Consider the following 14,218-nt stretch of genomic DNA (forward strand, 5'->3'; position numbering starts at 1 on the left):
GACGACCGGCAACCCCATCTGCAACTCACAAAAGTGTTTTTTTTTGGCGCAAAAGCCATTGTGAAAGTGAAGTGAGCATGTAGTTCTTCACTTGTCGCCTTAGTGGGGTCTGAACAAGAACGCTAATGATGTTGGCTAATGTTGTTGGCTAATGTTGTTGGCTAATGTTGACAAAGCTAGCTGAGCTCATCGTAAAGGTTCATCAGCGGGAAGGCTAATCATCTAGCACCAACCTAAGCATTATTTCTCTAAGGCAGAGCAAGAACTCCATTGGCCCGGCACAGTTTTTTGGTTTCGAGGTTTTTGAGAAAACTCTACAAACGAATAATGATGAATGAACTCTTTGTGTCCAAAAACCTGTAAAAACAACACTTACTGGGGACCGGACCAGGAAGACGCCTGAGATGCAAAAGTAAAAGACAACAACCTAAACCCACCTGGAAGGAAGCGCAGGAAATGACTCATTCATTTTCTACCTCGCGAGGGTCGCGGGGGGTGCTGGAGCCTATCCCAGCTGTCTTCGGGCAAGAGAAGCGGGGTACACCCTGGACTGGTGGCCAGCCAATCACAGGGCACATATAGACAAACAACCATTCACACTCACATTCATACCTATGGACAATTTGGAGTGGCCAATTAACCTAGCATGTTTTTGGAATGTGGGAGGAAACCGGAGTACCCGGAGAAAACCCACGCATGCACGGGGAGAACATGCAAACTCCACACAGAGATGGCCGAGGGTGGAATTGAACCCTGGTCTGCCCCAGAATTCAATATTAATAAATGAAATATTTTCGTAGTTATAGCACAGAAAATGTGTTAATAAGTAGAGCCCTCCACACATGAAATAACACCCCTATAGTCTACTCATATACTCATATGAGCTAATATAGTACATCTGATAAGTGCTAAAAAGATATAATAGCTCATACATTAGCACTGGGGACGTTCCTTCTTGTTCTAATATTTTAATATGACATGTAAATATGGAAAATAAGGACAGATCAAACTATGTGGTCTTTATTGCATACAAACATAATGACTGTGACTCAGACACTTGACCAGTTGAAAGCGCTCACCTTGGAGTCCATGCATAGAAGACGAGACAGCCATGATGTGTTCAGGACTTGTCCCGAGGCACTGGTCCTTCTTCTGCATGCGGTAGCTGATAAAAAAAACAAAAAACCCAAATCAATGTAATTTGAGTAGGCCACAATGAGGACTTCCTGCGCTGGTGCGGATCAATGAAGCAGCATCGCCCTCGGAGCCTCATAATTCTCTTCTAATAACTTCTTTAATTGGCAGTGCTAATTGGCTTAATTTGCTTCTTTAATTGGAGAAAACCCATGCATGCACGGGGAGAACATGCAAACTCCACACAGAGATGGCCGAGGGTGGAATTGAACCCTGGTCTCCTAGCTGTGAGGTCTGCGCGCTAACCACTCGACCGCCGTGCCGAGGAAATGACTCAACATAGAAAAGAAACTAAAGACAAGACTAGCATGAGAGCTAGTAGCAATTAAGGAAGGGAACATGGAAGTTGTGACGCAGAATAAAAAACATGAGAGCTGGGATAGGCTCCAGCACCCCTGTGACCCTTGTGAGGAAAAGCGGTAGAAAATGAATGAATGAATGAATGAATGAGGAAACCATGAAGATCATTTGGCGTCTTATTGGTTCGGATGCAGGACTTGTACATCAAGACTAATTGTCCGTTGCCCATTTGCCTCGTTGCCCCGCCCCAGGAAGTACAAGAATAAAAGCATGATTAAATCTCTTGTTCTCTGCCAGCATAAGAACATGATTCATTTTGAGGGATGTGGGATCAGCGATGTTCCTCGCTACGCAGACGGCTACGTCACCTCCTGATGAGACCAGATTTCTGTCTCGACATTTCAGAGCCGAATGTAATGATGTATTTAATCCATATGTTCCATTAGACATGAGAGAGACGGTTTGCGATGAAGACTAGCAGCAGTCATGTCAGACGCGGTCACTGGAGTTATCCGAATCCTCCCCCGCCGCCGCCCACACCCGCTGTCATGGTCTCCACGCCTTGACTGATCCGAGGTGTCAAGCCGTGTCAGGAGTTTGAAAGGTGCTCATTAGTGCGCTGCAATCAAACGATGCTTTGAGTGGTAATTAGGGCGCTTTACTGACGATGCTTTGGAAGTTAAATGTTTTTTTTTTTGTACATTCCTTCTGCGATCGCATCAAAACGGCACCAAAACGGCACCAAAACCCCGACCGACCGCTGACATAGCCGAGGTCACGTCTGACCAGCTGCACTAATTAATTTTTCCATCTTTAGAAGACATACTCACTGGTCACTTCATTAGGTACCCCAGCTAATGAGACCAATACGAGAATTCCTCCTTTCCAAAGATAAGATAAAGTAGATTAAGTCTTATCTTAAAAAGGATGCCGTTAATAGCATACCTAATGAAGTTAGCTAAGTTGACAGGATGCACCGGGGACGCTCTAAAGCAGGGGTCTCAAACTCAATTTACCTGGGGGCCACTGGAGCTAGGGTCTGGGCAAGGCTGGGCCGCATCAGGTTTTCCAAAAAAAAAAAAACGCATTTATTAAAAACAGAAAAATATACAAACTTTTTCAGTGCTTTGGTTCCGATTTTCTACAATAAAAGTTCTGATAAAACATTCCACTGTTCTCAAATATCTTAATTTTTATTTTTCTGCACAAAATAAGATGAAAAATAAATAAACAAATCAAGAATAAAGAAAATCAATCAGTAATAAATAAATATAATAATAATAATAAAACGGCAAATAATAAAAACTTAAGAAACCACATATAGTTGGTGGGTAGACAAATTATTTTTTTTCAGATTAAAATGGACAAAGCATTATTAGAGCCCTGTAGACATGACAAAACACGACTATAGTCACATTTATACTCACATTTGCTAACTCGCAAACTAGAGAGCTAGCGACCTAAACGGTAGCCTTCAAGTTATTCCCTTTAAACTTAAATAGCCAAAAACTTACCACTTCCACATGGATAGGGAGGATAACTATTAACAGTTATTTAACCTTTAACATGAACATTAATCAAACGTAATAATGTTTTCTGGGTACATGATACCATACAGCATCCATATCAAAAACTTAAACTTTCATATCAAGGCGGGGGCCTCAAACTAGTGTCCTGCGGGCCACATTTGGCCCGCGGGCCGCATGTTTGAGACCCCTGCTCTAAAGGGATCAGGTGGATGTGCTTTTTTTTCAACATTTTGCTTCTCAAGACCGATATCACACTGATAACTTTTATAATATTGGATTAAAAGGTCTCGAACAAATTAGGATTTGACCAACATTATTAATACTAAACTTCAATGTTAAATTGGGGGCCACAAATTGTGGTCCGGCGTGGGGGCTGCAGGTTTAATACCCTTTGTCTATACAGATGGTGTTGGTATCAAAGCAAGCAAGCCACTTCCTGTTTAGGGTGTTTAAAAGGTTCAAAGCGTTTTGATGGTCTCTTGGCTTTTAGTCCAGCTTGGCTCAGCCAATCAATGCAGACAAGCAATTAAGAGTAAGTTGATGTGGAAGCGTTCCAGGAAATAAGACGCCTCCTCCTCTTCCTCCTCGTGAAGCTCCGCCCGCCATGGCCCGTGGGCCCGTTGGGGCTGCAATTCAAATAAGAGCGGGGAAGTTTTGTGAATGATCCACGATGAGAAATGAAGACGATAATAGTCAGTTGTTTTAAAGTTTGCTAAAGTACGCCACCGTCAATCCATCTATCGATCGGCGCCTCGTCTTTGCAACATTCTCACGCTTTTGCAGCTCGGTAATCAGCGCCGAGTGTCCTGGGAGACATCGATTCCCGCAGCATCGCCCCAAATAGAGCTTCTTTTCTCCACGTGCACGCTGGCTCTCTATTGTGTTGTGCAATGCACACACACACACACAGATACACACACAGATACACACATTTCACAGGTTGTGTGTTCGTGCCCAGAGCTCCAATTGGGCGGTCATATTTGCTGCAAGTGATTTTTGTGTGAAATATAAAAAAAAAAAAATGTTCCCAAAGCTCCTCTGACTCACAAAGGAGGCATGTTGGAGATGCGTTATGGCCGTCGTCATGGCAATTACCTGCGCACCTGAGTGTGTGATGGCCCTGCAAGGCCAGGAGTCACACGTCCGATGCTTTATTTGTCCAACGAGAGTCACGCTCTCGGAGGTCAAAGGTGGTCCTCGCGGTGGAAGTGTGATGGATGTCGGTGGACAGCGAGCTGCTGGCTGTTTTTGGCCACGACAACAAGACGGGGCGGGGCGGTTTGGGGGGTGTTATTGTGTGCTCCTAATGGAGATGAAGGTCGCACATTCAAAGCTGACTTGTCACTTTTGGAGGACACTTTTCCAAGGCTGCGTCTCTAATGGAATACGTCGTCCCTCCACACTTTTCGCTTTGAATTTTGCGGCTTCGGTCTATCTCAGTTTTTCCAAAATATTCCATTAATGAATCCTGCTGTTTTGTGATTGAGTATGGCTTATTGGTCAAAACACACTAAGAACTACAGGAATAATCTACGTATTTATAATAATTACATATTTACAAGCATAGAAATCACAATGAAATGATAAACATGGCGACGATGCATCAGAAGACATGATGATACGTATGTAGGAGTCTACACTGGTATACTGATGATATGTAGGAGTCTACACTAATATACTGATGATATGTAGGAGTCTACACTGGTATACTGATGATATGTAGGAGTCTACACTAATATACTGATGATATGTAGGAGTCTACACTAATATACTGATGATATGTAGGAGTCTACACTGGTATACTGATGATATGTAGGAGTCTACACTGGTACACAGATGATATGTAGGAGTCTACACTGGTATACTGATGATATGTAGGAGTCTACACTGGTACACTGATATACTGATGATATGTAGGAGTCTACACTGGTATACTGATGGTATGTAGGAGTCTACTACACTGGTATACTGATGGTATGTAGGAGTCTACACTAATATACTGATGATATGTAAGAGTCTACACTGGTTTACTGATGATATGTAGGAGTCTACACTGGTATACTGATGATATGTAGGAGTCTACACTAATATGCCGATGATATGTAGGAGTCTACACTGGTATACTGATGATATGTAGGAGTCTACACTAATATACCGATGATATGTAGGAGTCTACACTGGTATACTGATGATATGTAGGAGTCTACACTAATAAACTGATGATATGTAGGAGTCTACACTGGTATACTGATGATATGTAGGAGTCTACACTGGTATACTGATGATATGTAGGAGTCTTCACTGGCATACTGATGATATGTAGGAGTCTACACTAATATACTGATGATATGTAGGAGTCTACACTGGTATACTGATGATATGTAGGAGTCTACACTGGTATACTGATGATATGTAGGAGTCTACACTAATATACTGATGATATGTAGGAGTCTACACTAATATACCGATGATATGTAGGAGTCTACACTGGTATATTGATGGTATGTAGGAGTCTACACTGGTATACTGATGATATGTAGGAGTCTACACTGGTACACTAATATACTGATGATATGTAGGAGTCTACACTGGTATACTGATGATATGTAAGAGTCTACACTGGTACACTAATATACTGATGATATGTAGGAGTCTACACTAATATACTGATGTTATGTAGGAGTCTACACTAATATACTGATGATATGTCGGAGTCTACACTGGTATACTGATGATATGTAGGAGTCTACACTAATATGCCGATGATATGTTGGAGTCTACACTAATATGCCGATGATATGTAGGAGTCTACAGTGGTACACTGATGATATGTAGGAGTCTACACTGGTACACTGATATACTGATGATATGTAGGAGTCTACACTAATATACTGATGATATGTAGGAGTCTACACTGGTACACTGATGATATGTAGGAGTCTACACTGGTATACTGATGGTATGTAGGAGTCTACACCGGTATACTGATGGTATGTAGGAGTCTACACCGGTATACTGATGATATGTAGGAGTCTACACAGGTATACTGATGATATGTAGGAGTCTACACTGGTATACTGATGGTATGTAGGAGTCTACACTAATGTATTGATGATATGTAGGAGTCTACACTGGTACACTGATGATATGTAGGAGTCTACACTGGTATACTGAGGATATGTAGGAGTCTACACTAATATACTGATGATATGTAGGAGTCTACACTGGTACACTAATATACTGATAATATGTAGGAGTCTACACTAATGTATTGATGATATGTAGGAGTCTACACTAATGTATTGATGATATGTAGGAGTCTACACTGGTACACTGATGATATGTAGGAGTCTACACTGGTATACTGAGGATATGTAGGAGTCTACACTGGTATACTGAGGATATGTAGGAGTCTACACTAATATACTGATGATATGTAGGAGTCTACACTGGTACACTAATATATTGATAATATGTAGGAGTCTACACTAATGTATTGATGATATGTAGGAGTCTACACTGGTACACTGATGATATGTAGGAGTCTACACTGGTATACTGATGATATGTAGGAGTCTACACTCGTATACTGATGGAGTCTACAGTAGTCACCTAGTGAGGTTTTACTCCTCTGTTGTTGCACACTTAGCATAAAAGCTGCTTGCAGTATTTTCCCGCCTTTTCTTCTTCCTGTTTGCCCTGCTTTCCACCACTACGGGTTCCTCCTCAGCCTCCATTATTTCCAGTTAGTTTGACAGCGGTGAGTCCAACATCTGAGTACAGATCGTTGGGCCGTACTTCTCCTTGTGAACGTGCTACTTATGCACTCGGAAGACTAAGAGTAAGTACGGAAGTGCGCCAATTGCCTGCTCCTGTCTCAACGATCCGCTTCCTGTTCCAAAGAAGTCTTAAACAACGGACCATTGTTGTAAACGCTCCACTTGTCCGTTAGCGACACGCCGCTCGTCTGCTAAGAGCTGCAAGTGACAAATGGATCTCTCTTTCAACTTGAAGAGAATTCATTTATCTCCATCACGTCTTCACCACTTCAACATCTCCCCGTGTCCCAGACGGACCTAAAGCCCCGTCCACCTCAGAAAAAAGGTTTTATATGGAAATATAAAGCCTGCGTCTTTCCCCCTGTGGACGAACAAAGTGTTCTCTCAGCTATTGAAGACCACCACCAGAGAAGAAAAGGTCTCATCTTTAAAGACTGGCTCCAGTGTCCCCCGTTATAGAACCTTTTGGAACCTTCTACCTGGCATCCTCATGAATTTGCCAGGAATGTGACTTCCGTGTTTGAGGCCAGCACAGGACAACATGGCAGCCATCATGCTGGCACACGATGAAGGAAGAACATGGCCCCGTTGCTAGCGACGTCTTCTCCATCATCTTCTTCTTCCTTGTTAGCTTGAAATGAACAAGTCGTGGAGGAACGTTAGCAAGTTGCTAACGTGACAAGTATACACGTTGTCATCCGCAGTCAATTAAGGGCTGTGTGTCTGGAGGCTGCGTCGCCATGGTTACCTGCAGCTAAACGGTGTTTAACACAAGCTGCAGCGTGTCCCAAGGACACCAGCCGAAACATTAGCGATGCTCCTCCTTGTCATGCCGCCGTCTTTAAACAGAGGCGCTGGCGGGGTGATGTCATTTCCTGTGTGTGTGTGTGTCAATGTTTAACATGATGAAACACACACTCTGATGCGTCCTCTCTTACTGTCTCTTACGGAAAAAATAAGGTCATTTTAAAAATAAAATAAAGTAATGGAATGTTTTGTAGTATGAAGTTGAAATACTAGATACTAGAAAAATACTAGAAAAAAATACTAGTCTCATAAATTATAACGTTTTCTTCTTAGATTACAACTTCTTCCTCTTAATATTTAGATATTATTTTAGTAAAATTACTGCAGATTTTTCCATTCATTTTCTACCGCTTTTCCTCACGATGGTCGCGGGGGTGCTGAAGCCTATCCCAGCTGTCTTCGGGCGAGAGGCGGGGTACACCTTGGACTGGTGGCCAGCCAATCACAGGGCACATATAGACAAACAACCATTCACACTCACATTCATACCTATGGACAATTTGGAGTGGCCAATTAACCTAGCATGTTTTTGGAATGTGGGAGGAAACCGGAGTACACGGAGAAAACCCACGCATGCACAGGGAGAACATGCAAACTCCACACAGAGATGGCCGAGGGTGGAATTGAACCCTGAGGTCTGCACGCTAACCACTCGACCCTCCATTTTCATGTATTTTATATTTATTTATAGTATATTTGTAGGAGCTATTTAGTAGTGTGTTCCCAGGTTTCTAATATCTTTGTATCTTTGTATTTTTTGTTGTTGTTGTCTTGTTTAGATTATTGATAACATTTTCTTGTTAGTTATTTGTTTATTTATCATATTTTGTTGGGGTTAATTAGTTGTTTATTTGTGGGTTTATTTCATTGGGTAACACCATGGTTGTTAAGTTAATTTTGTAGGACAAATAGCCACTACAATATTTTTAGACTGTGCCCGTGAAAAAAACAGCAGCTGGCCAAAAATGGCCCCCGAGCCGCACTTTGGACACCACTTTGATCAACACACGCATGAACACAGTTTCCTGCCATGGTGGCCAACAGCCGTGTGAGGAATTGAATATGCTTTGAATAATCTAACGCCAAAGGGTGTCGGACATATTTATTTATATTTCTCTCTCCTTTTCATACGTGCACATCTTTGCCTCCGCATGTGAGGAAGCTCTACATAGGAGATGGAGAGGGAGGTTAATTAAAGTGTGTGCGTGTGTGTGCGCACTTGTGTGTAGCCATTGATTAGACTTGTTTCCATCAGAGTCCAGGCCTAAGTGGCCTCATGTCTTGCACCATGATTAAACACACACACACACACACACACACACACACACACACACACACACACACACACACACACACAGCTGTTAACCAGAACACTCACAAGTGTCCTTTCAAGTGTGGTTGCATTGAAACTGTCTTCCGCGGTTCTGATGAAGACAAGCGCCATTGATGCTGAAACATGAATGAACCGAGCTGCCGACACTATCTTCTCTTCATCAATGATCTCTCACTCGGGTCCATATTTCACGTCCAGTAGAAGAGAGACGCGTGTCGCTGTTGGCTGATACAGTAGATGTTCTATTGTGTACATTAGCTCTCATTCATACTCACACACACACACACACACACACATTTTATGAGGCTCGGAGTAGTTGGCTGTGTTGCGCTCGCTCTCAGTATGCTGCAGGCTGTAATGATGGTCCGACATGATGGTGATGTGTGGGTGTAATTGTGTGTGTGTGTGTGTGTGTGCGCCACAAGCACTGTGTTCACTTATCTTGCTTTCTTTGATATGCTGATGCAGGCATGCAGCGCATTTTTTTCTCCGTCTTCTGTATTGTGTGCGTGTGTGCGTTGTTGGTTGGGCTGCAGCAGATTTATGGGCCTGCCTGAGTGCGGGCCGATGATGTGGGACCGGGCCATGAATCAGCTGGGCCTGTAATGAATTGTGATGGCCCACAGGAGAGGAGGAAGAGGAGGGGAGTGTGTGTACACAGTGAAGATGAGGAAGATGTGCTGAGCAGCACAAAGATTTAATGAGAACCACTGAAAGGAAATCACATTCATGTCCGCTAAAAAATCTTTGTCGTCTCTGACAGTCCGAGTCGTTTTGCGGCCAGGATTTACAGACGCTCCTTAAACGCCTCACGTGCACATGATTGTGCAGCAGTAATGAAAGTGTTTGGCGGCCAAGGAAGGAGGTTGATGCGTTTGTGTGTTTATTTGGGCTGTATGTCAAAATATTAGGAACATCTGTCTGTGTGATAATAATAAACATATCATAAAAAAATGAAATAAAATAAATATAATGCCATCACTGCTACCAGGAGAACCAGAGTATAGAGCAGAGGGAGCCACCTGCTGTGGCCCAACAAAGTGCACTATATTCGGACGCATGCTCCGAGCAGCCGGTGTGCCGCCACGGAGGTCTCTGGCAAACCTTTTGCACTTTTCAAATACCACGGCGGTGTGCTTGATGGGGTTCGATTCCCCCCCCAAACACCCCTCACTATGGAGCATTAGCATTATAACAAGTGAAATATCTTCTTTGGAAGCAAATCTTTGTTTCCTAGAGCGCTCTGGGGAAACTATGACAGACAGTTAACGTCACAGGCAGGGGAAAGGAACGCTTGATTTGCAAACTCGCACAATGTGGATAATCTCACCTCAATGGACCATTTTAAAAAATGATGGGTTATTTGGACTATTTTTAATAGTCATAATTCCCTCATATCATTTCGATTATTATTGTGAACTCCAATTTTTTTTTTGTAAAGGCAGTATGTTTCAATTGGATGTCATTAGATGGTGTACCTAATAAAGTGTCCAGTGTAGCAAGGGAGGAGAACAGATGTTTTTCTTTGGCTTTTTGTTTGACGCGTGTCTCTGTAACGCAGTGCGGCGCTCGTCCTCCATCCCGGTTCTCTCAGCGGGATGCGTGGTGTCGAGCTGCAACAACGGCTTGAGAGTTCAAAAAGAAAAAAAGTAACATGGAAGTCCTAATTAGATGTAATGAACACACGGAGGGGTGCTGCTTCATCCTCGTGGATCACAGTGCTTCAGTAACAAACTTCCTACCGTCCCTTTTTCTTTCTTCGCTTGCAATGTAAATAATTAAAGTGGTTTGATGGCACTATCTGCGGGGGCGGGGGGGGGGGGGGGGTGTAGCCCATTTTCCAGCCAAAGGATGCCTTGTGTTATGTAACTGCACATTTTGTATGTACAATACTCTATACTGTATACATCTAATGTGTTTAATATCAAAAATAGGCAGTTTCAGGACTTTTGAAGTGTCCATGTGTACTTAATTGCTGAGTACGTGAATATTGACGGCATGGTGCTGTACCCAAATCGATTACTAAACTGCAACCACACAATCATCAACATCATTGCCAATAATTGGATCCTCCTATCCTTAAAAGCCAATTGTTTTTTGCTTTAAATGAGCCTTAGCTTACACATGATTGTTTGGTATTAGCATTTCAGTATGTGGAATCAAACTATGGAATGGATTGAGTAAGGAAATCAAACAATGCACAACGATGAGCCAATTCAAGAAACAATACAAGCAGTTGATGTTTGCTAAATACAAGGATGAAGAGTCTTGAACCAGTCATGATGTGCTATATATATCACTATATTGACACTTACTATGGTACCCATTATGGCATTGGATGCTCATATCACCTCGTACATGACAAAAATAGAAAAATTAAATTATTATTATTAAATAAAAAAATAATGAAATAAAAACATATTAAAATTATTAATAAATAATAATAATTAATTAATTAATAATCAATACAATTATTATTAATTAAATAAAAATAAAAAATATATAAAATAAATTTAAAAAAACAACAAACAAAACCAAATGATATTAGGAAAGCAGGAAGTGAACAAATGTAACAGTTACTGGTTGTAAAAGTACCAGATGGAGGGGTAGGATTTAGTAAGCTTTGCTTCTTCCTACTCCTTTTGGACATGTGGAACTGGGAACTGATTATGGGATGCACTCAATTGTAATCTGATGCATGTTCAAATGAAATTAAACCATTACCATTACCATATTATTATACAGGCTGGGTGTTGACTGTAAAGTGACTCATCGGCACCTCCAGTGGCAGAAAGGGGCATTGGCCAGCTTCATGTAAGCATGTATTATGTACTGTGTGTTTAGATGTTAGCATGTATGAAAAGATGCTAGTTAGACGTATGTGTGCTCAGACTCGTGTGGAGTCCTGCTGATAAAAACATGTTTGGATTTCCAGTCACATGATGGTAAATATTCATCACGGGCCTGTCACGACGTCTGAAGACATGCTAATCAGCCTCGCTGGGAGCGTGAAAACCTTTTCAATTATTCCCCGCACACAAGCGGCCGCAAACGTAGCGCCGGGTGTTCAGTCATGAGCGAGCAGATAATCCTGTGAGCTGATATGACGACATGAAGAGAAGAAAGTGGGTCACTTTATAGAAGAATCGTGCGCCACAACAACCTTCTCCTCCTCTGAGCCGAGAAGCTCACAAGACGACGCCAGAACCTCCAGCTGCTGCCACTTAGCAGCCGGCAGCCCGCTTGGCATCGTGCGCGTGTTCAAGGCCGACCAAAGTCAGCACACACAAACACGTAGCGTGACTGGTGTTTACTTTGACTCACAGCGACTATCTGAGCCGCCATCTTTTCTGTCCAGATGTTGGATTTTCTTTTGGGATACGGAAGTTCTTCATGTGTTCCGATGTCCTCCATGCTTTTGTGAGGTCACATGATGAAGTCTGGTCATGTTGACGTTTTGTTGTGTGTGTTTTTTTAAGAGGGCCTCCTCCATGTCTCCTTTCCAGGGTCACCCCGCCTCATCAGGTGAAACGCAGCGACCACCCCCCCCCCCCCCTTCCCCTGCCCTTCCCCGACCCGAGGTCACGACCTTCCCTCCGAACCCTTGCCCGGCTTCACCTGCTAAACCCGATCCGACAGCGACCACTGGCCCCGCCTTTACCCCATGGTGGCCCCAAGGCCCGCCTCCCGCCTCTCACTGCTGTTGGCTGTCCTGGCCTGCACGGGGCCCGTGCGCCCCTCGCCCCCCCTGCTGCTCCGGCCCCGGGAGAGAGAGAGGGACTCGGGTGGCGTCAACATCGCCGTGGTCCACTCTGGCTCCTCCCTGCTCCCGGAGACGGCCGCGGTGGGAGGCGCGGGGGCCGGCGAGTCGGGGCCGGGGCAGGGGCCCGGTCTCGGAAACGGCCCAGGAGGAGGCGGTGAAAGGGGAGTGATGGATACGGCCTCGCTGGCGGGAGCGGTGGCCATGGCGGCTTTCTCCTCCTCCTCCTCGCTGGCGGCGCTGGTCGGGGAGCCGGTGATGACGCCGTCGGGCCAAGCTAACGTCATCTACCTGGCGGTGAACGAGAGCAGCCCGGGAAGCCTCCTACTGCAGCTGTGCGAGCTGCTGGCCACCACGCCGCTGCAGGTAGTAACACCTGACGTGCACACGCACACACACACACACACACACACAATACCACCAGGGACGCCATTTTAATTGTGACCAAACAAGGTTAGCGCGCCTGTTCTACATTTCTACGGTGTCTCTGATCCTCCAGGCAGAGTGAGACGTCGCCACAAAGGTGTTTGTTATTAAATCTTCCTCCTCAGATCTCATTTGCATGTCATCTGTGCAGCTCATTTGCATATCAAGCGCTCCCTGGCGACAGCGACACTGTCAGCATCACTTAGCGTCAATTTACTCAGCTGGAACGCCGGTGCCAGGTCACCACGTGCCCGCTCGCCGCAGAACACGGCTTTCTACTGCTCGGGATTCTAGAAAGTTCTTAGTTTGCTGCACAGGATCTCACTGAGAGCGAGGCTGCTGTTAATTCCAGGGTTTGGTGTTTGAGGAGGAGAGGCCGCCGCCCCCCAACCGTGCCCCCCTGGCCCCAATGCTGGAGTTTGTCTCAGCCCAGACCGGTGTTCCCGTGGTGGCGGTGGGGGGAGGGGCCAGCCTAGGAAGAGAGCCACAGGTAACAGGAACACTCGTTCCCACACACAAACGTGCACATTTAGAAGGATCTAGACCTTAAAGTGCCCCCCCCCTCCCCTGACCCCCAACTAGGAGAGCGGCTCCATCTACCTGCAGTTCACCTGCTCCACCTTGCTGCAGCTGGAGGTTATCTTCGAGGTTCTGGAGGAGTACGACTGGACCTCTTTCTCGGTGGTCACCACGCGTCACCATGGTTACGAGGACTTCCTGGACATGGTGGAGGGCATGACGGACGGCTCCTTCATCGGCTGGGAGAGGAAGAGCGTGGTCATCCTCAACATCACAGACGACCCGGGCGGGGCGAGGACCAAACGGCTCCTGAAAGACAACGAAGCCCAGGTGAGGCGTGTCTTCGGGCGAGAGGCGGGGTACACCCGGTGGCCAGCCAATCACAGGGCACATATAGACAAACAACCATTCACACTCGTGATCAAACACACATGAAGTGTCTTCAACAAAACCATCATCTTTAATAAAATACTTCTGTTTAATGAGTTGAAACCCGCACAATATATGAAAGAAGATGAATAAGGGAATATTCAAATTTATTCAAAACACTTTTCACCTCTGCAAACCTCAA

The 14,218-nt window shown here is 44.5% G+C and overlaps 1 protein-coding gene across 4 annotated transcripts in view; it reads left to right on the forward strand.

Annotated features, from left to right (window-relative positions):
- grin2da (glutamate receptor, ionotropic, N-methyl D-aspartate 2D, a) overlaps positions 1-14,218 on the forward strand; it is a 99,219-nt gene that overhangs the window by 33,735 nt on the left and 51,266 nt on the right. For 3 of the 4 annotated variants that reach the window (XM_058047668.1, XM_058047670.1, XM_058047669.1), the window contains 3 exons: positions 12,449-13,068; positions 13,481-13,618; positions 13,711-13,977. In XM_058047668.1, coding sequence (XP_057903651.1) covers positions 12,607-13,068; positions 13,481-13,618; positions 13,711-13,977 — 867 coding nt within the window. In that variant the 5' untranslated portion in view covers positions 12,449-12,606. Of the gene's footprint in view, positions 1-12,448; positions 13,069-13,480; positions 13,619-13,710; positions 13,978-14,218 lie in introns of those variants that run through there. The other variant, XM_058047671.1, reaches the window with a different exon arrangement.

This window comes from Doryrhamphus excisus, chromosome 14 (assembly GCF_030265055.1).
Source record: "Doryrhamphus excisus isolate RoL2022-K1 chromosome 14, RoL_Dexc_1.0, whole genome shotgun sequence".
Classification (NCBI taxonomy): domain Eukaryota; kingdom Metazoa; phylum Chordata; class Actinopteri; order Syngnathiformes; family Syngnathidae; genus Doryrhamphus; species Doryrhamphus excisus.